The 26,919-nt window shown below is 41.3% G+C and overlaps 1 protein-coding gene across 2 annotated transcripts in view; it reads right to left on the reverse strand.

The window, feature by feature from the left end:
- Positions 1–1,403: 1,403 nt before the first annotated feature.
- Positions 1,404–26,919, reverse strand: part of tmem266 (transmembrane protein 266) — an 83,659-nt gene continuing 58,143 nt past the window's right edge. For both annotated transcript variants that reach the window (XM_015343739.2, XM_015343738.2), the window contains exons 5-11: positions 26,278–26,351; positions 20,976–21,032; positions 19,900–20,038; positions 12,624–12,739; positions 8,806–8,998; positions 3,785–3,847; positions 1,404–2,978 (exon numbers count right to left, since the gene is read on the reverse strand). In XM_015343739.2, coding sequence (XP_015199225.2) covers positions 2,326–2,978; positions 3,785–3,847; positions 8,806–8,998; positions 12,624–12,739; positions 19,900–20,038; positions 20,976–21,032; positions 26,278–26,351 — 1,295 coding nt within the window. In that variant the 3' untranslated portion in view covers positions 1,404–2,325. The remainder of the gene's footprint in view (positions 2,979–3,784; positions 3,848–8,805; positions 8,999–12,623; positions 12,740–19,899; positions 20,039–20,975; positions 21,033–26,277; positions 26,352–26,919) is intronic.

A 26,919-nucleotide genomic window follows, 5' to 3' on the forward strand; every position in this document is an offset into this window, starting at 1 on the left:
AGCCTGCTGCTGGAAACACTTTATAGACAACATGTCCTAGGACTGAAGGAGGAAACGAGAGCTGTGGTAGATAATAATTTGTAATAAGCTGTCAGGAAAGAGAAATATGCTGATCACATGACAAGAATGGGGCTAATTAAAATCTTTCCAATATGTTACAAAACATATTGTATGCATTTATGCAAGCACTTTGCCCAGCAAGCTCTCTTTGATTCCCACAGATTTTATATGAAAAGTTAGTCACTATTGGATCACATTCATTGTGAACAAGCTTCTGCATTATTCATGTCTTTCAATACACTTCAGTTAATTCAGGTTTTCACAGTATACTGCCCCTAAAAAATTATAGTATACATTTTACTGTATATGTTTGTGTATATTTGTCTTTTGTTTGTTGCAAAGCACCTTGAGAGGCTGTATCATGAACCAGACTTGTTCTTTAAATGGAGTGATGATTTTTCGCATGTTGGCTACAACAAAGACAAATTTGTGCACATCATGGGAGGTCAAATTAGAAATTAGTTTTTAATACAGCTTCCGTCTTTTGCTTCAGGACAAGAGGTCAGTGGAGAGCATCGATCATTCCCTTAATCTCTTGCTCGGCTCCACACTGCAACAGAGGGAACTGCAGGGTGGGTGGTCATTTAACAAGCCGGGATAATGCAGTGAGGTTCTGCAACTTGTAGGACGTTCTTATGGGCTTTACATTGGACTTCACATGAGGTTGCACATCTTTCAAACGCATCCGATTCAAGCACAGGCCTTGCAGTTGAAGATGGCGTCTAGGTGCAGTACGTATTTCCTTACTACACATACTTCCCCAGAAGGGAACTGAGGATCTCTGTGCCTGCCAGCCCGAGCCTTTTGTGGAACTATAGAAGGATTGCACGAGCAGTACAAAGAAATAGGAGTCCCCAGACTGCAATATGCTGTTGAGAACTATATATAAGTCAGTGTAATTGGCCAAGTCCACAAGGCTCACATTACAACAGATGACCAATGACCGTGGACATTGTGCTGCACCAATATTAGCTCTTTGGGGTGAGCAATGATATGTTTACATGCTTATGTACTATACAAACACTGTATTTGCATATTTGTAATCAACATGTCATCTAAAAAAATGATTACCTGGAATGCTGTACAGGGTAAAACTACCAGAAATGGAAATAACTGTCAGTTATAAATTTTCCCTAGGTGAATTTACCATTTCCTTTTATTTCACTATTTTGGAAGGAAACCTTTTAAGTTCTTCTGGTCAATTTATCATTCCATATTACCTTGACAGCTTTGGGCTAGACCTCCAGACTCACAAAGAAGTCTGCTACAAACCTCCTCTATATATGTTAAGCAAGCAGGTATCACATGAGACAAAAGAAAATGCAGTCAATTCTCATTTCCCATCATTTTACAATCTTCACTTTTAATTGAATGCAGTATGTGACTCAGGTTCCACCGTGTTCATTGTTATAAAATACGTCTGTAAACATTAAAGTGCACAGGATTGTTTTGCCGTATTCAGAAAGCAGATTTTTTAAAGGTTCATGCTACAAGCATTGCATTCTAGAACATGGATCCCTTCACTTTTTTTATTCAGGTTCGCAAAAGTCTTCATTGCTTCCTCATTGACTGCCGTGTCGGATTTAAAAATACTGCAGTGAACATTTTTATCCCTCTTTAATTTTAAATACAAATGTCGTCATCTGTAATGTAGAAAGATAAAGGTAAGAAATTTTGCTGTGAATTCAGCTCATCCAATCAAATGTACCCTGCTGTAGCCTCATCAGAGAATATATTACATTTTTTACAGTATTTTGTATAAAGGTAACACTTAGCTCAATACCTAATGACCCTGGTGCCCCCCTCCCCTCAGCCATTCTGCAATCCCCACCCCCTTCCTATTCCCCAAAGAATCTGTAAAAGCAGTTTTTTATTAACAGTACTGTTAAAGTAGCTTGCTTTGTAAAAGCTTGCACACAGCCCCTTGCTGGTTTGACACGTAGAAATGTTTTGTTTTCCCTAAAACGCCAGGAACTTTGCGGAATCGACTTCCTGACGGTGGTTCGCTGCCGGTTCCCAGCGCCCTCTTATCCTGAGCCCCTCCAGTCCCAGTTAAAGCAGCGCGTCAGCAAGGAGGGAAGAGGGACGTGGTAGGATCTCCACAATAAAGTGTGGTGATATGATGAGGCCCCCCCGAAAATCTGTCTGTTTCCTTGTTTTTGTTGTTCTCTGGAGGCATGAAGAATGTGTCAGCGCTGGCTCAAAGGGGGGCTGTTTCGGCTCACGCTTATGCCACTGGTGCTTCGGCGCTCACTGGCCTGCCCACTATGTGTCAGGCAGATGGCTCATGGGGGAGTCAGCAGGGCTCAGGAATCTGTATTTCTCCTCCAGAGAGTGTTCGCTCGCCTGGAGGTGGATGAGTGGCTTAGTCTGGAATACATTGAGGCTCTCCTGGTTTTTCTTGTTGTAGATGTTGACTCTGTGCTCCAGCTCGGGGCTGGTTTTGGCTGACCCTGCTGGGCTCGGTAGTTTGAGGTTGACTGGGTCAAGGCCTTTTTGGGTCAGGCAGGAGTCCTCGGACAGCGAGGAGAGGAGCTCCTGCACCACAGTGCTGGCGTCCCGCTGGCCCGTCGGCCCCAGCTGCTCCTGGGGGAGGGAGAGAGGGTGGCGGTGGGCATGGCGCTGGCTTCCTGTCCGCCCCAGGGGGCAGTAGTCAGAAGAGGCCTCCCGGGTGGTGCTGCAGTCCGTGGACGAGCCCAGCGTCTGGCTGCTGGCGCTCTGGTTGCGCGTGGCCGAGCTGTCAGGGGAGCGGGAGGCCGTGGCCGAGGTGTCGCTGACCGAGCTGCCCGCGCGCTCCAGCCGGCTGGGCGCCTCGGCGGTCAGCAGGTCGGAGGAGATGTTGTTGGGGTTGTTGGGGAGGTGGACATCGATGGCCGTGGTGGTGATGACTCGGGTTCCGGCCTCTGGAACTCCGATGTCTAGAACATAGTGACAGCAGGGGGGCAGTGAGCAGACCAGCCTGCTGTCGTGGCAAAAAGGATTTTCAGGACAACAGGGAAGCTGATCATTGGAGCCACTGCAGGAAACTACTGAATGCAAGTCTTATATACAAGTTAAATTACCTTTTGAAGGTTTAATATGGGAATACCCAAGAACATGGTCCTGCAAGCTGGCTTCTTACAGCAGTTCTCCTTTATTCTTTTTCACACCAGTCCTTAATTTGTAGTACACATTCCAGTTTAACCCCCTGACTGCTCTACCTTTCTGAATCCATTTACCTGTCTTCCAAACCGGGACCTCTCTGTGCTACATTTATAAACTCCAACAGAGAACTGCAGTTTACCATGCTCCAGAATTTTGTCATTGTCTTGAATGCTGTTAGTTCAGTACTTCAGTTTATTTACTTAATAAATACACCTGTTCGAAACATGAAAACATGAGACTTTGATATTATTTACTAGATGTTTACTCAACCTTGAATACAACCGAGAGACAAATTGCTGACTTTTCAAAAACAGGTAACTTAAAACCTAGCATTTGTATATTGTAATGAAACTAAATTTTGATGCTGGTCTATCAAGCTCTAACAGGAAAACCACAAAAATAGTATAAAAGAGCAACGCCCATTACTGTATTTACCAAGGAAATTAAATGTAAAATGTTTATAAATGTTACGTTTTCCTCTGCAGTCAATTTGTTTTCCATGGAGAATAGCACTATCAGAGCTAAAAGAAGCAGAAGTGGATTATGACAACCTCATATATTATTGGATATAAGCACTTACCACTGCTTGGCTCACTGTAGTACTGGCTGATATAGTTGTTCATATCATCACGAACAACAGGTTCTGAAAAGAGATGCAGAGGCACATTAGAAGAAACTGCAGAGGTTAGAATTATGACTCTGAAATCATTAAATGCATCACTGCTGCAGACAGCATGTACCATTGAAATGCTACTAAATAAATTACTGTATAGACCTTTTAATCAGATCAGTATTATGAAATATTTAGCAAAGCAATTACATTATCGGTTCTTAAATCAAGACGTCATTTAGTTTTCTTTTTTTAAATAAAAGCTCCAGTTACCAAAAACAAGAAATTTGAATTTATATTGTATTCTCATGTCTTCACATTCTGGAAAACGAAATATTTGTGTCTAACCTGTACTTAGTACAATGAGAAAAATCAACAACTTTAATGGTAACGTGTTCAGTCTGAAAATCTGCCCTGAGGCATTTTCTGCACATTTCCTTAAGCTTCACCCATGCGTGAAGATGTTATCGACAGAAGAAAAACAATCCTTGACTTTGATGCTGGTACCTTGTGTTGTTCTTTGGATAAGACAGGCCTGCAAGCATCATGTCAACAGAACAGGCACTTCATATATGTAAAACCCATAGTTTGATACACCCATAAGTCAAGCACAGAGTAACTTTTTTTAACAAAAATCAATATTATTAAATATTAAACCATATTTAATAATAATATTGACTTCTGTGTTTTGAAGATAAGCAAAGATCACCTGTACTGTTCACTGCTTCATATGCAGTCTCTTAATAGCCTCATAAATGTTTTTGATGTTTTATGAAAAAGGTCAACAGCTGCAAACACTACGTTTTCTGAGTACAAATTATTCCCGTAGGACATACTATTAATGCACAATACATTAGGAGAATGGATAGCAAAACAACATTGACAGTATCATCTGCATGAAGCTTTGTACAAGCTAAACATTTTGGGCAAATTTTCTTTATAAACAATCACACAGCCACACATCTCTTTAGCTTCGATATAAATCAATTAAGCATGTAAAAGCTGTACACTAAATGTGTAAAAAAGCTACATGCACAGCTAAACCCAAAACCTACAGTATGTGTAAACACAATGGCTGTGGATCTTTCTCCATGCTCCCACAATCCTATACAGGCAGTGATGTGGGAGCACATAACAAGCTACCCTGCTCTGTTGTTCAAGCTGATACCCTGACATCTCTCAAGAAAGTTACTAAATCCAATTACTAAAAATCAATTACTAAAATCTCAACGAACTAATGGGTCAAATAGTTTCCTCTTGTTTGTAAATATTACTGTACATACGTACGTCAGGGTCCCTACTAACATTTCCTTACTTAAAAAAAAAATCTTTGGTTTCAGCACTTGCTTCCTAAAATAAAATTTCACCTGCTTATTGCCTTTCAAATCTGTGTTTCTCTGTTTCTTCATCTTGGATAGCAGATGTTAATCATTTACAGATCATGTGCAACTATAACCTATCTTGGCAAATTGTAATCTATTATTACAGTTTTAACCCCCTTATCCATCTGCATCTAAATAAGTTAAGTCTAAAATACATCTGCCTTAATACACAAATAATATTTTATTCTGCGTTCCATTTTTGCCTTCTGACACCTCTCAGTGATGGTTACATGGCTCAAGCCCTACATCCACATCTCCAATTTAATTTAAATTTTCCCTTTTTTTCTTCTCTTTCTTTTTCTTAAAAAAACCCCCAAAAACTTGCATTCATAATTAAACTTGCCTAATTAACTTATACAAATATTGCAGATGCTCTCCTCTTGTTAAAGAAAGGCTTTATAAAACATTAGAAGAACTGATCGAGATGTCTTTATCTGTTCAGAGACCCATTCTCACAAGCTGACTGGTTCACATTTGATTTCTGTACAAGTAAGGGGTAAAGAAAACACAGATGTGTAGACAGGTTGTGTTGTCATGGGATCAGTGAAAACTGTGATGGGTCATTTATTTTTCTGTTTAAAATATTCATGTTTGCCCCTGGAGAAAAAGCATCGCACTCACTTAATCACATCCAAGACAATCACTACGCAATTAATAACACATGAGTTTTTTTTAAAAAGTGCAAGGACATTGAACCCATGCCAAGCTGTGTGATTAGAAATAAATACAAAGAGCCAGAGGCATGGACTAAATATTTACTTTAAAATAAGTAATAATACATCAGTGCAATTAGCCCCTGGAACTCAAATGAATGTATGTGCTTAAGTATATAGTGACATACAATATTTGATTCCTTCTCTAGTCATAATGTTTTGAAACAGCAGCTTTTGGAGAAAAAAGCTCATACACTGAAAATCATAAAGATGCTTCAAACAATAAATCAAGTGGCACGAGAGCAGCTTTCGAACTGTTACTAGCCTCATATTCCAAAAGATCGAACTGACACAAAGGTTTGCAGATAAATGTGGGTGGGCCCTGCACGCATCAACCATTGTTTTAGAGACATGAAGGATATTTCAAAAGAATACTGAAAAGAAAAGGAGACTGGCTGAACTGCTGTTTAGGAGAAAGAGATTGAGTGATTTATCTCTCCATGATAGTGGTTACGTTGGCTGCACCTTGAACTTTTCAGAATCACAACTACTCTTTAGCAATAGCTGCCCTCGGAAAACAACTGGGAGCAGGAGGCACGTCTGTACACAAAGGGTGAAGGGAGAGTGGAACAAGCTGATACCCAGGCTTCTTTCAAGACACTGCTGGAGGAGCTCCTCCAACCAGAAGAAAAGGCACTGTTTTACAAAAGTTGATACCCTGGCATCTTGATGGATGGAGATCAGCTACTAAAAATAAAACCAGCTGAATGCCCCCCCTTTACTTAGAATTGTTCTTACAAGGTTATAGAAATATCCATTTAAGAGTGAATGAAATACTAAACACACAGGCATATCTGACAGCATCTTTCTTATAGGCACATGCTATTTGTCTTTGACAAACCGTAAACAGCAGTAAGTGGAAATGACATAGTTGTAGACCAGAGCAAAAGCGGTTGTTATTGAGATGTCCCGATTTGAGCTTCAACTTGCATTTCTGCGGCATACTTCAGAAACAATCCTAACATTCCAGCCTGTACTGGGTTTTCGTGCAAATTGCAGTTAAAAATAACCATAAAGAATATAACACAAGGAATCAATAGTCATGTATTCTAACTCCTGGGTATTCACTGACCATGGAGTCAGTTCAAAGTAAGGGGAGAGAAGGGGGGCTTGCTGCCAGCAGAAAACAATGAATGGAGCAGTCTCTGACGGCGTTGAGAAACGAAGGGATTCGGGCTGGGGCGACACTAGGGTGACACTGCAGAGCCGGACCATAAACAAATGGACACATGTACATGTACACAAAAAAAATGTGGAGAGAGAGCCACTTTCAAGTTTCCAATGAACCAGTCTTCTGTTGCTGTTTACACAAGGATGGACAGACATTTTGCATTGGAAAACTATAGTCCCAACCCATTGCCAGGTCATATTTATCATACCACAAACAAGAAGAAAGAGTTTGAAAAACACTCTCCAGCATGCCCTACCCCAACAGGATGGAAAAATCTAACCAGACCACAGACCAAATCCCTGCGCTCCACCAGCCATTCTTGAGTGGCTGTCACATATCGTTCACTTTACAAACTGGCCTCCATTTTAAGTGTTCTTTTTGATTCCATGTTTTTAGAAAAAAAAAGCCACATTTGTCCCAGGGAGCCAGATTTCCCACAATCCTCCCAGGGGTTCTGTGGCTCCAGCGCTGCCTTTTCACAGCGTATTGTGGTTTCCAGGTGAAAGGAACAGATGTTTTCTGCAGACCACTCTGCCCACACTACAAGGCCCAATCCACCAAGCACTCTGTACCTGAAATAGCTGCACTTTGGAGACAGCAATCTAACCTGACATGGTAAAGGCAATATGCTTGTTTCCCTGGTTTCATAGGTTCTTAAAAGCTTTTTTGGCCTCTATTGATCTTTAAATGCCTGTAGTCAGAGGTGTGCTGTGTGCTAATGCCTCAGTTTTAAGAAGAGGCCTCAGAGCTGCTCAGGGCTACTCTTCCAGATTAGGAGTACATCATATCGGCATTTCAACTATCTGATGTTAAAACATTCCACATTTTGGTCATCTATAATTCAGCACATACGTGTCACCTATGTCTCGGAGGCAGGATTTTTTTTTTCCCCGTTTCTTTCGAAAAATAAAAACTGTCTTCATTATTGAAAAAGGAAAAGTTAAGCGCTCAGGTCCTGGTAATCATCTTTTGACAGCACCTTAAAAATCAAGTTCAAAACCAGAGCAAGTTTCCTGTTTAGCACAATTCGATCTTTGGTTCCAGGAAGGAAACCGTGCATGGATTACCATCCCTCTAGGTGTAGTGTTATTAATTATGAGCGGCTTGTTCTCTCTGGCAGGAATGCTCAACACGCCAAAACCAGTGTCAATAAATATTTAACCAAAACACTATTCTATTTACAGCATCGATGACGCAACATGGCTTTTAGGTCATAGATGGAAATTCACTTTGCCATAGATGCTGGAATTTATGGCCATTATAAGTTTCTAATGACGGTGTACAATATTAGCTAATGCTGCAAACATCACACAGAGTAGTGGAGATAATGGGAATATGTCTCAAACGTGTGTTTTAATTCCTGCAAAATGCAGCTGGCATAGCCGGCTTTGGTTGGCCTACATGCACATCCATCTCACGGAGGCAAGGTTTAGAAGACGCACTGCATAGCATTTTCAACACCTTCATCTCCCACGAGTCGCAGGCTCCTGACACAGAGTGAGCGGCTACTGTATCAATGTGTTTGCAGTAAATCTCCACAGGCAGAAATATTTGCTTTCCCGCGAAGCCATTTGCCCAAAAGCCCACAGCTCAAAAACCCCCAACTGTCATGACAGACCTGTTGGCTCTAGAGGAAGGACAGCGGATTATGGCTAATAAAACCTCTGAGGGTAAACTGGGATTCGAACAAAAAAAAAGAGCTCTGCCTTAGTTCTCCCCCCCTACCTGCCGGGGGCCGTGTCTCCCGGCCGCTCTCGTGGCCCTCGTCGTCGGACTCGCCCGCCGCCAGGCCGTCCACCACCTTGAACTTGCTGCTCTGCTTGCTCCACACGTGGTGCATCTGCATGGCCGCCTCCCTCTCGGCTGCCAGGTCCAGGTCCTGCTGCGCCAGGTGTGCCCTCAGCTGCCGGATCTCGAACTGCCAACGCACACACACACACACCGGTCGGTTAACTACCCCGCCTCCCTCAAACGGCAGCCGTGGGGGTGTCTCCGGCCTGGCCGCCTGGCCAGCGCTCGTCACCACTCCAGGCAGCTGGTTAGTCCTGAGGACGCTGACTCGCTGCGCAAGCAATCAGTTGATGACTGGCTTGCTTCTGCCCTTGTTCGTCAAGATTGATTTAGCACAGTAGTCAACGACTCTTGGAACCGTTTTAACAATATTGTCAGCATTCCATAATCATTCCCCTTTCGGGGCACCAACCACAGCTGTTGGTTTCTTTATATATTGATTTCAGGAGCCTTCACCTCCTTAATGGATGTAATTGTTGGGTGCAGCTAATTGGAAAACTGAAGGTACAGTAGGTGTGTGTGAGTGAGAGTGTGTGAGAGAGAGAGATCCAGGGCCGGGATTTTCTTTAAATCTTCTGGTTTCTCTGTGATGGTGCCCTGGGCTTATAATGAAAGCACTTATCAAAAACGTTGATTTTTGGAGAACATCTCCTCTCGCCAGCTCGTTTAAAGGGGGCACTTGCTCGAAAGGAGACAAGAACATCAAACAGAGCAGCAGCCTGGATGGGTGCTGAAATATTTCCAGTCATGGTATGTATAGGAGATACCTGATTCCCCATCTCTTTCAGATAAATTTTGGATGACTTTTTAACAATTCACAAGCAGTCCTTCTGTAAATATACACTAAATGTGATTTCAATACAAACCACACTAGCTACAGATCAAAAATAAAAACAACTTTTTCAGAAGATTTTAAATTTCAGAAAGGCACGTGTTCTTTTTAGAACATTATCCACTTGTACTCCCTAAACAAAATCACAAGACAGTCAAAGAAGTTCAAGTGTTCCTTTTTTTTTCTTTGTTTTGTTAGGCACATCTAACAGGCCTGGTAAGATCAATATCAGACAAATAGTAAATTAAAACTAAAACCCACGAGTGACCTATCAGTTTTCTTCTGTTTTGCCAAAGAACGTTTTTTATATTATCTGGTGTAGAAGTCCCTTCAGTCACAGCGATGACAATTACTGAAGCAACCCCTTCTCAAGCCTTACAGAATAATGCTGTGGAATTGTGCTGCCCTCTTCTGGCACAGTGATAGACCACATTTTACATCTAACATCCTTTGCCTCCGATACAAGATCTACTGAGTGCGGCGCAACTGAAGATTGGAAGAACAGAGTATTTTACATATACCACAACCCTGATATGTACAGTATTTCCCTTGTAAACATGTTGGATTTTAAAAGCCGAATACTAACTTCAAAAAGAAAGTTACAAAGGCTTCCTTTTTGTTCCCAATTCATTTGATGAACCTGAGATTTTTTTTTTTGCTTTTCAGAGACGGCACACAGATTTAGGAGGTGCGTAGTGATGTCAAAAGTGGAACATCTGTACAATAAGAAATATATATATGGCGCAAAAGCAATGCAGTGTCAGTGCATTAATTCTATAAGTGAAAAGAGTCAAACTGAGACCATTTAGAATTAATATTAATTAATTATTGCTTGCACTTATATAGCACCTTTCTGGACACTCCACTCAAAGCGCTTTACAGGTAATGGGGATCCCCTCCACCACCACCAATGTGCAGCCTCACCTGGATGATGCGACGGCAGCCATAGTGCGCCAGAACGCTCACCACACACCAGCTCTCAGTGAGGAGGAGAGCAGAGTAATGAAGCTCTGATCAATGAAGCCAGTTCATAGAGGGGGATTATTAAAGCCATGATTGGTAAGGGCCAATGGGAAATTTGGCTAGGATGCCAGGGTTACACCCCTACTCTTTTCAAGAAACACCCTGGGATTTTTAATGACCACAGAGAGTCAGCACTTCAATTTTACATGTCATCCGAAGGACAGTGCCTTTTTACAGTAAAGTGACCCCATCACTATACTGGGGCATTAGGACCCACACAGGCTGCAGGGTGAGCATGCCCTGCTGGCCCCACTAACACCTCTTCCAGCAGCAACCTTAGTTTTTCCCAGGAGATCTCCCATCCAGGTACTGACCAGGCTCAAATCTGCTGAGCTTCGGTGGGCTGCCAGTTGTGAGTTGCAGGGTGAGATGGCTACTAGAAACAAGGTGACATTATGCATGTTTTGGACACTGTCATGCAGAGTGATTTCCAGTGAGCAAAGTCTAAAGCATCCCTATATCTGCACCCTCAAAAACAATTTAACAGGAATTAATATATCACTCAGGATCACTAGGAAATTGTGATCTTTTATTTAAATTAGGCTATTGTTATGCATATTATTTGAGCATAGCTACAGTATGTTCCGTGACATTCATCAGATATAAGAAAGAACCCTTTGCATCTAGCTTTTATTCACTTTGAAACATTCACAGCATATTTTCCAGAGCTGTTGGCGCTCTTCATAATCTACAGCCCTGGCAGAAAACAATCTGTACTTCATATGAAACTATATGAATTCAGGACCCCGATAGAGGAAATGTATTGGTCAGGTCCCAACGCTGAATGGTCTTACAGCTACTGCAGAGCTGCTTGCTGGGATATGTTCCTTTTATATGAATTAAACACCTTGACCTATTTATGTGCCACAGCGTGACAACACAGTCGCATAAGGTAACTGGAGGGAGAGCATATTGTAAAGCCCTGTGCTGTCTGGCAGGTTCTAATGAAGAATGAGATATCGCTGGAAAGGTCTTAGTACCACGTTGTCATTTTTCATTACGTGGTCTCACTGCTGGGACTGAGTTAGTCATTCCTGGGCACAAGGGATTTTTACCATATGCCATTCATTTAATACCTGGTGTCGCAATCGGACAGTAGCACAATTGGTGCAAAAGTTTGTTGTTTTTCATAAAGATGCAGAAGTAGCCATGTGGTCATCAACTACCGGAGGGGTAACAAAATCCCCAAAATATTAGTGTTAGGCTAAATCTTGTGCACAAAGGAGGTGGTGAAGACAACACGGTTCTATTTATATTAACCAGACAGTGTCATCATTATGTCTATCGTTCAGTTCAGCCCCTTGGCGACTAAGAAGAAAGAGAAAATGGGCAGGAAGAGAGACAGGTCAGTTGTGTGGTCTTAAGGGACACCTGCTCATACAATAAAAGGGCAAAACACGTTCTACTGTAGGTCATTCAAGACCACACTAGGGCTGGCCGCTCTCTAGAGGACATGGGAAGAAAATAAGAACCTCTGAAGTTTTTTCCATCTTCAACTGTTCGTAACAGAAAACAGAGTAAGTAATAGGACTTGGTGTGGAACGCCTTACACGTGTATGGAAATTGTAGTGGACTGCCATGTGCTGGAAAGTAATGCATGTTAGTAACAGGCAAATCTGAGGTGAATAAACATGAAACTGGAAATGTAAGGCATGTCAGTGTTTGAAAGCAAATATAAGGGCAAATTGCTTAGGTACAGTAATTCATTTGCACCTGCAAGAGGTCCTTACTTTCAGTAGCCTTAGCACCAGAGGGAGGTGACCTGACAGCAGTGGCTTGCGGATTGTGTCAATGGGATGCTGAGGACACCTAGTGCTCAGAGGCGAAAGCGCGGACCTGCGCTCTCACTCCGTGCTCCCCGAGTTTGTCGTGCTCGGGGACACCCCACCCCACTCACCGCCTGCTCCTGGCAGATCTGCGTGAGGCGCTCCAGCTGCTCTTCTCGCACCAGCTTGGTCTTCTCGTACTGCTGGATCACCATCTCCATCTCCACCTTCACCTGCAGGACATAGGCTGCAAAACACCGCAGCTCCTCAGCGCACACGCACACCGCACAGCCCCTTACTATCCTCCACACAACTACTGTATAGACATTCCTTTCAATTCTGGATTTCCCTGCTGGCATTGTCCCGGGGTGAATTTTCTTTTGCCTTTTGCATCTGATTTCAGGAAAAGAGTTATTTTTTCACTTGTTATTCATGGGCTTTTGAAGTTGGCTTGCTAGGTGTGCAAAATTATTTATTTATGACAGGCATCAAGAACTGAACCTGCACAGTTTTAAAACAGACTTTCAAGTGTACTATATTCTGATCACACAGCTGTTCTCTTACTCCATCTTGATTTTTTGGAAAGACTGGACCAGTGCAGGCACTCCCTCTAGCAATTCCGACAAACTACATAAAGAAGCAGTTATTAACAATGCTGAAAAAAAGAAGAAAGAGAACACAACGTTTCGGCCGTGGAGCCTTCTTCACCTGAAGAAGGCTCCACGGCCGAAACGTTGTGTTCTCTTTCTTCTTTTTTTCAGCATGGAATAAACCTATTACTTGTTCCTTTGCAGCCTACGCATGCTGACGCAGCTACCCACCTCAGTTATTAACAATGACTAACGTTTGTTTCTGCTGCTAAAATCCCAATGATTTCTCCCAGTCTAGGTGAGAAAAAATTAAATCTCCCACAATAATCACTTCTTTTTTCACACATATTTCCCCCGATTTCATTATTATGTCTGTGTTATAATGCCTGAATGTTACTGACAAATTTTAAGAAGTCCAAGCCATTTAGAGACCTGTGAGAGCACATTCCTGTTGGGACCACATTTCCCAGAAACCTCTTTGAGCAACTAGTTGGGTGACTATGAGCAGTGGGTCATTGCCCCAGAGGTTTCTGGGGAATGTGGTCCCGAAAGGCTGTGCTCTTACAGGTAATGCTACACCTCTGCCTCTTCCAATAATGTTTTCCTTGTATTTCCTCTTTGAATTCTATCTTAAATGTTGCTGAATCAGCTGGAATGTCCTTGTCCCATGCTGGCCGGTTCCCATCTCATTCCGATGTAATCAGTCCCTGCAGAAAGGATTCCAGTGGCATTCATTTTTTATCCCAAGCATCGTTTATATTACAGAACGACAAAACTGTTAAATATGGTAAGTGTTCTTCTATAGTCCTGGAGGTTCTAAAGGGAATATCCCACTGCACATAAACTCATGTTTTCTGAAGCTCCGCTGAAAAACAAAGAAATGTCTTTAAAGAAACCCAGTACTCCTCAGTCCTAAGTTATAAAGATGACATTTCAATTTAAAGAATTAATTGCCTGTATTGAAAAGACTGGGCACTAACATTATCTGGTAATTTCTGAAACCAACTTTAAATGTCCAATAAGCTGAAATATGTTTGATTCAAATACAGTAGGGTGAAAATATTGATCTGATCTGTTTGTTACCAGTCACAACTGTTTAAAGTTGCATACATCTACATACTGTATGTATATGTAGAACTCTTAATTCTTTTAAAGAAAATACAGTACATAACCTGGCCAAATGCACTCACATTTGGTTAACTGTAAATCAGGCATATTGAGATTGTTACCTTCTCCACCATATTCCATCCCCTCCAAAGTACTGCTGCAGTGACTTTCTGAGTGTAAGAGTTCAAGCTGTTCCAGTGCTGAGATGCATCAACAAGTCCACTATCTTTCCCCCTCAGTCCCCTTGTCACTCACGACTTCTCAATTAGAGCACTCTGGGAGGATCTCCTCGGGCTGCTTTCTCATGCTGTCTATTGTATTCACTAAGGACTTACACAGACTGTAAATACCAGCAAACACTGTTCCATGAGCAGAGGTAACCCAAGATTCAGGTAATGACACTTCTAGCCTCAAGACAAATTCTTCCCAGGTAGCTGACCAGAGCCTGTAGAGTCTGTGGGCATCGTTCCTGGCCAGGTGGCAGATGGCACTGTGCTAATTTTAGAAACTGCTCCTTATCTTTTAGCAGTATTAAAATATAACACTGTCCTGAGGATAAAACGCCATAGTTTAGCAATTGTGTATTTGTTCCTTTTCAACTAATTGTAATATAATGATTAAATCTTTACTAAAATTGCCTAACAATCATGATATGTCAAAACTGGTCAGCCTCTTTGGTTAAGATCAAAGTTTCATTTAAAAATAACAACAACAACACAACTGTGGGCAGCCCGGAGTTAATTATATCATGCCACATCTATAAATAAACACCACCAACATCAAAGGTTAGGAGCATTGGTGAACTTAAGGATCCTCATCTGTGAGATCCAATACTTTATACAATTTTTTATTTATAAATCTTCATTATCTGAATATGTTATATATGCTGGCATCAATGTAGGTGGTTGAATCATTTTAAGAAGATAAAACCTGTATACTGGATATTTTGAGTTTTAGTTTACACAAAATGATCTACCTAGGCATTTGACTTTTTCTAGATTGTAATTATAGACGTGTGTCAGTTCTGTCAAATTCCACCCCTCTTACATGATGCATTAGGCCTCATAAGACAGAGGTAGCAGAATAAGAAATGGCACCAGCAGACAATATCATGGGTGTCGCTATGGTGTTTAGTGCAGATCCTTTAACTGCTTGATGCTTATGAATGTTTCATGCTGTTTCTAATGGTTTCTTTTTAAAAAAAAACAACAACAAGATGCATATTTTCTAATTCTGCTGCAGATTACCAGACACTATAGGTAAGTGTTTTTGTACAGAACTTATCACAAAATTTTAGGAACAATGGTTAATCTACAGCTACAAATGTGAGACAGTCTGGAGACTGACATGTGAATAGATGCTGGCAACGTCTATTTCTAGAGCCTGTCAGATATTTAGGCAGCCAGTGTGTGTGAGAGCAGTGGCACACTCACACCACAAGGGGGCACAGTGGAGGGTAATTTTAAACAATCTGCACATAGTAATTACAAGAATGGCAACTGCATTTGTCAATGTCAACTTAAGTAGCTGTGGGACGCATTTTTATCCACACTTCAACAGTGCTGACAGCTGCTGGCATGGCACAGCTAGACTTGTAATTCACACCATGGCTGATTTCAGAGCCTTTCATCTAGATGAGTAACAACACTTCATTTTCCCATGACAGCTGAGGCTAGGACTAAATCTATAGGGTTCGGTGCAGTGAATCAGGCACAGACCCTTCCTTGCTGCTGGAGACTGGTTTCCCCCCCATCGCTCTATGCTGTAGAGCACAGGCAAGGTAAGGCAATGCCCAACCTCCTCCCCAGTTCTGATTGAGCCTGCTTAGTGAGCACTTTGATATATGTTGCACAGAGCAGAGAAGGAAGGAAGAGCTGAAAGAACAGACTGGAACAAAATAATTCAGGAATAACAGAGATTAAGTCCAGAGGCTTTCTTAATTTTATGATTTTTGTAGCAAAGAAAAAGGCTAAATTTAAATCCATATGCTTATAACGCTTGGTGTAAAAATGTTCTTCATTCTGTATTTATGCAAACTGTGCATTAATACAGAATAATATTTTTGCAAATATTAAACTGTTTAATATTTCCCTTCATAGGAGTTTACATGCCAGAAAACACTCATTACAAAGTGCATAACCTCAGAGTAAACGTTTCAGAGAACTATAGGTTGTCTTTGAAAATACACAATTAGTGGCTCTCTGGGGTGGTGTGGTGGCTCTGTGGCTAAGGATCTCTACCTGTGGCTATATAATAGTCTATATCTGTAAGATTAAGATGAATACAGAGAAACATTGTGGTACACTGCGGTGAGACATGAACTAGAACTGCACCACATTACACATGCTCAAGTGGCAGGCAGACTAGAGTTTGTGTCCACTGAACAGAAGGGCAGTCTCTGGGGTGGAATTATGCTGTTTGATATCAAGAGGCACCAGGTGCTGAGGAAAGATTCTTTCTCTTTCACACTGGCTGTTGTGTTTGGAAAAATAAAAATCCAATTTTGACGTATGTTCATCTGCCTATTCCACAAACCCTTCAGATTTGATTATAGTCAGATGACAACCTTCTCTTCCTTTCATTTTTTCTTCTGTCTCCAAAGTACTGAACATCCAGTACTTAACCCTTTCATATTCAAAAGAGCTTTATACTGCACATGAATTCAAATGTAAATAGTCACTGATCCCGATCCACTTTCTCAAAGCAATACGTACATGCACTACAAAGTATTTTATTACTTTGTGTTTTTCATTTGAGCTGAATACTTTTCAATATTCAAAAGCACAGCATAAAACAAAAACATAGACTTTTTGTTACTGATTTTTGGAAAGATAATTGTGATGATCACAATAGTGATGCTTATGGTGATGGTGAAACTGACAATGGTGCCAGAAAAGGTGAGTGCTGATGATGGTGGTATTGGCAGTGGTGATAGTGATGGCAGTGATAATGGTGATAGTGATGGCTGAGGCAATAAGAATAGCAGTAATAACAGCGAATTTGTAATTAAAATCGTTCCACTGATTGTATCATCTTAGTTTCTTCTGTTTACAACCAGCAAACTCCACTGTTTAATTATTACCAATTAGCGACACTTAATTAAACATGAACATGCAAAAAAAAATGCCAGTTGTGATATAGAAAAAAATTGGAGTTATTTGTTCTCAGAAGTAATAATTCAGAGGTCTGGCTGTTTAATTTATTTGTCTTTTTTATGAGTACACCAAAGGAAAACTGTCAAAATGTGTTTAGTTACCAGGAAAACATATGTCTTTTGCAAATAGACGAAGGTGGGGATTTTCTGTAACACCCTGTGTTCTTAGACAGCATTGAGAGGAATTGTTCCAGCCCCTGGATTTTGCAGTTCTTGTAAGTACAGTACTTGGAAATCAACTTGGAGGCCGATGGTTTCCTTTAACAAAGGGCTGAATGGGATCATTAACTACTATCATCTCTAGTGGCCTAGATGGGACAAATGGCCTCTTGTTTGTAACTACTCGTATGATCATTCATTGGAACGCCTGAAGCCAAAATGTACTTAACTTTATCAAGACACAGGTTTTCATATGTTCTGAGCTCAAGGAACCCAGTAGAGATTGAAATCTGTAACTACTATAAATTCGTTTTAGAGCATTTATTTATTATTTGGATTGCTTACAACCAGAGCTGTGTGAACAAATCCACACTTAAATATTGTCCGAACAGACCCACTGCTGAGAGTGCAGATTTTCCATAGCACTTGAATTGGGGTGAAAAATGTCACTTTTGTTTTCTTAGGAACCCCTTGGATCGTATATATCAGGATCAAAGGCCTCATAGAACCCTGGTTGAAAATCTCTTGTCTACGTAATCAATTGTTATGAAAACGACTGATTCATAATCAATCACAATCTTAAATGTTTAGATTTCTGCTATTTATAGATTGTTTTATAAATTCAGGAGAAAATGTGATTTAATTTTTAGAAAGGCTTGAGAGAAATAAGCAACGTTGTAAAATGGAAGACTAAAGGTTCAATTTCTGGTCACTGTGCATGAACACGATCATGGGAATTCATTCAGAGAAAGCCCAGTGGGGTGGTAATTTCCAGGCAATACTATGTGTGGTGACCGAAACCTGGTAATCAATGATGCATATATTTAGCATAACTAAGAACGCTGAGTTTATTAATTATGGACATTAGCCATTACTCACAGGTTTAGAAAGCAATAAAAATCAATAGGTGTTTTGGATGGCTAAGCTCTGCTGCAACTTACTGGCAATTTACCATGGAGATACATCGATAAAGAAGCCCTAATGAGTAATAAATAAATCATACAATAAGGGAAAAATTACTATGTTGCCATCACAAAATTGATTTGTCAATACTCTAGGGCCGACTACATAACGTTATTATTCAGTGCATTTCAACACCCTATACGTGTAGGTTTCATGAAGGTTAAACACAGACGTAATACAGAGGTGTGTATGAAAATGCTAAGAACGTATAACGTCTTCAACATCTGGCAAATTGTCTTTGAAATCTGCCAGTTTGTTACCATCTTTTATGTCAATTTAAAACTGCTGTTAAATATTGTGAAACTGTTGGAAATACATTAAGTATACAATGACATGGAGGTAATAATAATAATAGATGGGGGTACTGAATAAAGTAGGAGCAGAGGGGTAAAGAACAGAACCAGTTAAGTAAAGGCTCTCTTAAAGAAGAAGGTGTTGAGTCTAGATTTGAAGGACTTTAGAGAAGGTGACTCTCTGCTATCCTTGGGGAGAGAGTTCCTGAGCTTTGGGGCATTACAGGAGAAGGCCCTGTCACCCATAGAGTGTAGACAGGCTTGGTGGACAGATAGGAGACCAGAATTAGAAGAGTGAAGGTTGTGAGGTCAGGAGTAGGATGATAGTAGCTTAGACAGGTACCGAGGTGCCAAGCCATGCAGTGCAGTGCCATGCAGGAGGATTTTGAAGTCGACACGAAACTTGACAGGAAGCCAGTGCAAGGACTCCAGGATAGGAGTAATGCGATCACTTCCACTAGATCTGGTCAGGATTCTGGCTGCAAAATTTAATATTGGTGAATTTACAAATTTAATATGGTAATATCAGTGTTCATTGTGCAATAAGATACACAGTACTTAAAAATTACATATATATTTCAGTACTTAAAAATGGCATATATATTTAAGAAAGATATATTATTGTTGGTTTTACTGTAATCTTTACACATTGTGTTCATTTCAGGGTTAAATAAAGACAAAACCCTGAAATCAAAGGGCAGAAAACTGAATGGCAATACATGTTGGCAAAGCTTATTGATTATTATTATTAACTTATTAAGTGCAAAGCAATGACTCTTTCCTGTGTTCTATGGATTGTGAATTTCTACACAAACAGTATGCAGTGGTTCACCAACAGCCTGGTTAAAATCCCCAAATGGTTCTCTTCTACTTGATGAAGACTGGGCTCGGCAACTTTCTCAAGCTAAACTTTTTGTCCCAACCCCTACAAAATCTGCCCTGAGCAGACACACTGAGCAGAGAACCCACAGATCAGGCACAGTATTCAGAGGCAGTTATACCACCTACCAGTATCTACCATTACCACCATTAATAAACTCTAGTTCGTAATGTCCCCGGGGACAAACACTGTATTCTTGGAGAGCGGAGAGTGCTTTTCACGCAGGACACACACTCCGGTACTCAAACGTCATACACTCACCATCAATGATTCTCTTTACCCTCCAGATGCGCAGTGTGATGATGAGACTGATGGCGTCCCAGGGGCTGCTGGGTCCATTGGCTACTGTGGAGGCCACCATGGGGGCCAGAGAGAGGACAATTACAGCACCGTCAAACACCTGTGGACAAAAGACAAAGCAGCGCCTCTTTTCACTAGCCCTGCTTTCAGATTGGCCCAGCCCCAGCCCCAGCCTCTGTTACATCAGCTCACTTGAGTACAGTGGACAACACAAAGATATTTTAAAGCTCTTTTACAAATCACTGTCACAGTTTTATTGTATTCTCAATAACTTTACAGCTAGGGTTTCTCAGGCCTCAAAAGCGGTCACCCCTCCGTATCATTAGGAACAACATTAGCCCACAGAGTTTCATGTAGCCCTCTTTATTTCTGTCCTGCAATGCAGAGTTTGTCCATGGTCTGTTAGGGTCCGATGCTCCAGATGTATTTACAATGTTTGATACTGCTTCGTTAGATGACACTACAAATTTGCAGTGAAAGTGTGACTTAAGGAGCAATTCCGTGTCCAACTACGATCCCTATTCCATGTCACTAACATCCCGCAAGCGTGATCATTCAATCATTTTTAAATCTTGGATCCCCTCTGAAACAAACAGCTCAGAGGTGCGATGCCACACAAAGAAGGTGGTCCCTACATTATTAACCAGAAATCCTGAAGACTGTTAGAGTGTTCAAATCGACCCTCACAGCCTAGAGTAACGATCCTTCCAACTGCCTCGTTTCAGAGCCAAAACCCACGAATGTGACTAAGAGAGATGACCGAGGTGTCACTGGAAGGGAAAAAATAGGGGGGGGGAATGTTACTCACAAGCAACAAGCAGGCACCTCGGCCCCGTCGGATTCTGCTCCAGAGCCACAAAGTTAATTTCAAGCTCTGGTTCCCACACTGGAGCCGAGACGTGAAGAGCAAACGCACGGAAACCTGTGCCGCTGTGAAACTCAATGGTCTCGCCAGAGGAGTCCCAGGTGGCTTTGCGCCCTCCAGCCCTCTACCCTCACTGTGTCGCGGTTCTGGATGACACGCCGGAGCTACTTACCTCCACTTTGTTCTCTATGTAATCCCAGATACCCAGCACAACGATTCTAAACACAGTCTGAGGAGACAAAGAGAGAAGATATCCTTGAAGAGCCTGCTAAAAAATAAATTTAGGCCCTATTTCGTACACACATTTTACTTATTTTTTAAAAAAATCCTTATTTGAAAGTAGACCAAATCCACATATTTCGCTCGTAGCCCATCTGTCTGCATGTCCGTTTCCGTCACGAGCAATACAATTGATTTTTAGGTCGGTTCCAACATTAAAAATAAACAAAGAATGTTGACAGATTTGTCATGCTACGCAATCGCAAGTGTTCGATATTTTGTTTCCAAGTGGTTTAGACTGGTGTTTGTGATAGGAATAGAGTTTACAGGGTTCCCATAGTACTGCAAGGGTTTCACAGCCACTTATACATAGCCGAAACAAGAAATCTCCTGGATTCTTCACCTGATTTCAAATCAAACCTTTAGCCTTCGATAGCCTCTAAACACTTTTTATGCACATGAACCACAAACAGCTCTTTAGTGGATATGGTATCTGGAACAGGGGTAATTGACAATGATGAAGCAAAACTAAATCTGAGCTTCATACATTATAAGAAATAATCCATACAGTATGCAGTCATTTGCATTTCTATGTTTACAGCATTCAATTGCTGTGATAGTTGTAATTTATCAACTGCCCTGCCTCCAACACACACCACTTTACTATTTTTTCCCTTGATGCATCAAATAAATTAAATACAAATCTATAAATTCCACAGCAGTGGCTGAGTGTCCAAACAATTGCACTGATAAGAGAATCTGCTGAAGCTGCTGAATTAAACCCTGGCTTATGGTTTGGTCACACAGTTCCATTTCTCTCTCTCTCTTTGTTCTTGAAATGATTTTTTTTCTCTAGTAATTCATTTTTGTTCTATTACCACTTTATGAACAAGCTGCCCGAGCTCAGCTACCGTTGGCGTGCAGGATCTTGTTTTTATTGATCCACACACAGTTGTGGTGGGGAGGGGACATTTGCCCATAATGAGAAAATGTAATGCTTGCGGCAAATCATTCAAATTTAAATTAAATATCAATAAAGATACTAGTAAAATGAACAGTCAACAAAAAGCACCAAGGGATGTTTCTTTCTTAAAAAAGGCATAGACTGAAACGAATCTGCTATCCACTCACCAGCTGCTATTTCCTAAACCAGCAATTGATGGAGCCTTTCCATAGGGAAAATGGAAAAGCCCTCAATCAATAAAAAATCACCATCAAGTGACACATTTGAAATGTGCTATTGGCAGGTGTGTGGAAGTTTTAATTTCAGTTGGCTCAAAAACCAATTACACATCTTTGTCTTCTGGAGAGCTTGCTCTTTGAAGGTTGTACAAGGTTTTGTCCGATACTGTAGTTCTTTAAAAACCATTGTAGGGGCCTGCTGTGTATTTAGTCACTGCTCAAGAGCATCATTGAGATTTCCTTTCATTTGAGTTCACCAGGAGAAGAAGGACTCATTATGCAGTCCTTCTTGCTGATCTCCTAATTATTTGCCTGCATAAAAACGTGACAGGAAATATGTAAATACAGCTTTGATAAACATAGTTTCAATATATCCTGCTCTGGACAGAAATATACTTGGATTGACCAGTTAGTTTCTTTTTCTGATCTGTATTTAAACTTTTTATGTAAATATTCTAAGAATAATATTTAAATACTCTTCTATCTTTCAACAAACAACTCATTCGCAGATTTTTCCCTAGAATTCACATCCCAGATTTCTGTCTTCTTAGACCCTTGCTCTTACACTCCTCCAGCCCACATTCACACTGTCTTTTTTTCTTCCTCTTATCCTATATATACCCATATTCCTTTTCTCTCACACAACTGAAGAGGCTCCACATCTGAACCATTGCATAATTTTCTTTATTTTTACAACTTCAGCGTGGAATTTTCCTCTTCTGTTTGTGCTAGAAAAGGTTTTAATTTCCTTGTCCCATGTGGGATGCACAATATCAGTGAGCCAATCAATCAATCAATCACATGGTTTATCTTCATCTGCCTTAACTTATAAACCTTATGAAGACATCACTTGTCCCTGTGAGTGTTTTCACCAAAGCAGAAGAGTGGCATTAGGTTTTATTGCTGTCTATTGTCGGTTTCTTTCAAATTTGTAAGATTTCAGGGCTACAAAATATAGGAGAGATGGTCATAACATTTTTCCTTGTAACTGCCTTGCTTTATTAAGAAAGGGAAAAATAGAATCAGTTCAATTATTTCCCACAGCCTTGCATTGTATGCAAAAAGTGAAACAAATCTGTTCTTACACGGGTTTCCAAATACAAAGACAGTTGACTACTGTGTACAAGAATTTTACCCAGGATGAAGTAGGATCTCAGATAGAATAAATGTTCTGTGAATATTACCTGATTCGAGTATTCAAAATCTTCAAAAGCATTAATAAATGCAACTAAGAAGATTTCTTTAGAATCAACAGTGAAACGCGCAACAGAGGACAGTAATGGAAACTTATGGGAAATGTATTTCAACTGGAAAAAGTGTGGGAGTTTGGAACCAGTTACCCGCCAACATTTCTAAAGCTGATATCAAATAAAAAAAAAGCTTTCTTCAAATAAACCAATAGAGGAGGTCTTCTGACCAAGAAGCTAGCAACCAAGTGCTACACAGAACGAACGGCCTCTTCTCTTTTGTAACCTTTCTTATATGTTTCTTTTCAGAGTACGCATGGTTTGGGAACATAAAACATTTTTTGGAGTCATGAATGCAGAGCTCTGCAGAGTAAACCTAAGCACTCGTACTCCAAAGCACGCCTGCCGTTGTGTATTGTATATATTCAGAATGGGATTCCATGTCTCTGCACACTAATACCTTTTCCAGTCTGGGAAACAAAGTGAAAATCTTTTGACTGCCAACACTACGCTCACACCCTGCTTGTGAATACTAAATTTAAGCGGCTCAGCAGGGAGTTATTAGCTTTTCGTATACTGTAGTCTATTCTTGGAGTTCCCCTTTGATTTAGTCTCTGGCAAAAAGCTAAGAAAACAATCAGAAGCCCTGTGTAGAAAAGACTGAATGCGGCAGTTTTTCCCAGCAGGGGGGAAAGAGGGAGGAGAGGGCTTCAGTGAGCCGTATTTCCAGGCACCTGCACTGTGCGCAGTGCTAAGATGAGCTCCATTACAGGAGGGACTTACAGCAGAGTTAAGACAAGAATGGAGGCAAAGCAAAGTAATTTACCAGCCTCTGAGGCAGTGTAATGTAGTTGTCATATATTATGTGGCTGGGGGTCTGCACATAATCACAGTGCATTAATCTAGCTAAGTGATGGCTGAATCAGGAGGCTCACTTGACATTCTATCCAGCAGCGTAAAAACAGGAAACAGCTAACTAGCTATGACCAGACGAGCGAGTCTTACACATTTGTTAATTCATATAAAAACACAGCCAGTGACAGCCAAAGACGGGGCTTTTTCAATCTACCTCTTGCATTCAATTATGCTGTGCTTTTTGCATGTGCCCCTTCCTCCCCAGCCTGTATCTGCTTTCCTCGTTCCATCCAACAAGAGAAAAGGCAACACAGCGCCTCCATGTCCAGAGGTCGCTGCTGGTTCCCCAAAGCATGGAGCCAGCGGATACAATGCAGAAGATTTAATACTTATGAAGCAATTATCTACACAGGTTTTCATGACTGAAGCCTCAATCAGAATCAAATGATTTACCAAATTACGAACATAACTTCCGTCTCCCTAAACAGAGGAACTAAAGCAATGTGCTTACTTACATTGAAGGTGGTAGAGAGTGGATCTTGCAAAGGAGACACACTAGAGGCCTCGGAGCGGGTCGGCTGCGCAGCAGGAGCATTCCTTCTTGCTTCTAGCTCAAGCTGACGGAGCTTAACCTCTTTCTCCGCCTCGATCTCCAGCTTACGAATTGCAAGGCGCAATTCAAATTCTGCCTGGCGTACTTGGGCTTTTTCCTGCGCCTCCATGTGCAAGCGAGCCAAACGAACTTTTAGACGAGTCTCGCTTTTTGACTCAGTGGCCTTGACCTCAGCCTCCGATAGGTCTTCAGCCACCCCCTGCACCTGGTCCTGTTCTTCCACAACCATAGCAGGTTTAGCACCAGCCCCAGGAGAACCAGTGTCCTTGCTCGCTAGTGCAAAGATCTCTAACTCCACCAACCTATCCATCACAGCTCTCTTGATGTCCCTTTTAAGAGCTTGCTCCGATACTTGAATCCGGAAGCGATCAGCAATTTGGAACAATTCGTCCTTCCTACACTTGTCCAGCTGCTCAAAGGAAGGTTCCTCCACAAACTTTCGCAAATCAAAAGTAGCCGTAAGCTCAGTACCTTGTCAAAAACACAATCCACAAATCGAAAATCCTAAACCAGTCCTTATTCAATAAACAAATACCAAACGACACAAATGACAGTCCCAAAATGCACAAAAGTACCAACACCAAAATTCTGCAACACAAAAAAAAATCCTTAGGACGGGAATTCGATATCCCGGACGAGCCCCCAGTAATGTTATGACCCCAAGTGTCTAGGGGTAAAGGGGTGTAACATTTAGGATAATTCTCTTGGAAGCAGGTGGGTTCTCTTGAGGGACTAGGAAGAGTGATAACAAGGGTAAGGAACAAGAGTTTTTTTTTGTATAGCTTCGGCTTTGTTGTTTTGTTGGTTTCTGTTAGTTTCTTTGTACTTTTGTTTGTTTGCGTGTTCATCCTTGTTTTGCCATTAGCTTGCCCTAACATGTTATATGCTCAACTTTTGGGTTCTTTGTACCTTGTTCCTGTTGATTACTATTGTTTTCCCTTATTTGTATTCCTAGTTCACTTGTGTTTTTGTGTGAACTTGTGTATAAGGTTAGTTTAGGTTGTTGGGTACATTCTCCACACTTAGTTGATTTTGTGTTAGTAACACTAGTTTAGTACGGGTGAGTGCTGTTTGTCTTGTATGGTTTTGGGTAGTCAGTGGAGGTTAGCTAGGGTGAAGACGCCGAAGACCGTGTGTTTCGGGTTTTCTTTTGCAGTCAGGTTAGCTTTCCCTCACTGTCCTAGCCAGCTCCATTTCGTTTGTTATTTTCCTTTCTTCGGCACCACTCTAGTTCCTCACCACTTTACCCCTAGACACTTGGAGTCGTAACACATAACAATGCTGTAACCCGTCCACGTTGAGAAATGAGAACCATTTTTCCCCCAACCACACTTTTCCGAATATCACTCCTTCTCAGAGGACCAAAGTAATACAAACGGAAAGTATTAACTGAGACCAGTGTTTGTGAGCATGCTTACCTCAGTGAAGAACACAGACAGGATAACAAGGCTGATCCAGTGAATGATGCTGGCAAACTGGAATGCATTTGTAACTGAAAAAAAAAAGACAAAGCAGGAAAAAAGTTGCAGAACCTGTCAAAATGAGAAGGGGAATGCCTGCCCATAACTCCCCATCTAGACAGTCTTTGCTTAGTTTGATATAATTGTAAACCTCATTTTCAAATGTCCGACTCATTTTGTTTTGGTGCAGAGCACTGTGGAATTTGGGATTTTAGGATAAAATAGGATAACAGCTCTTCCGATGGATATGTTTTCTCACAGAAAGTCCTGCGCGTGTTGCAGGCGGGCACCTTGGCCTACCTCAGTTCTCAAAGCCTCCTGCCTCCTTCTCTAGAGCTCATCGGGATATCCTCATATTTCTTTGTTTCCATTCATCTCTTCCTCCACGCATTTTAATCGTACGGCCGCTCGTGCCCCATCTGTCTTTGTTCTTCCATTCATGGATCAGTCCTTCAGCTCATTTATCTCCCCCATCCTTCCCTCCATTAATCGACATGCCAGGCCGTTGTCTCTCTATTTATTCATCCACTAATCTTGCCTTGTTGCATTTGTCTTCCTTTCCCTCCCTCCTGTTCTCCAATCTATCTTGCGAGCCCCACA

Source organism: Lepisosteus oculatus, chromosome 5 (genome assembly GCF_040954835.1).
Source record: "Lepisosteus oculatus isolate fLepOcu1 chromosome 5, fLepOcu1.hap2, whole genome shotgun sequence".
NCBI classification, from domain to species: Eukaryota; Metazoa; Chordata; class Actinopteri; order Semionotiformes; family Lepisosteidae; genus Lepisosteus; species Lepisosteus oculatus.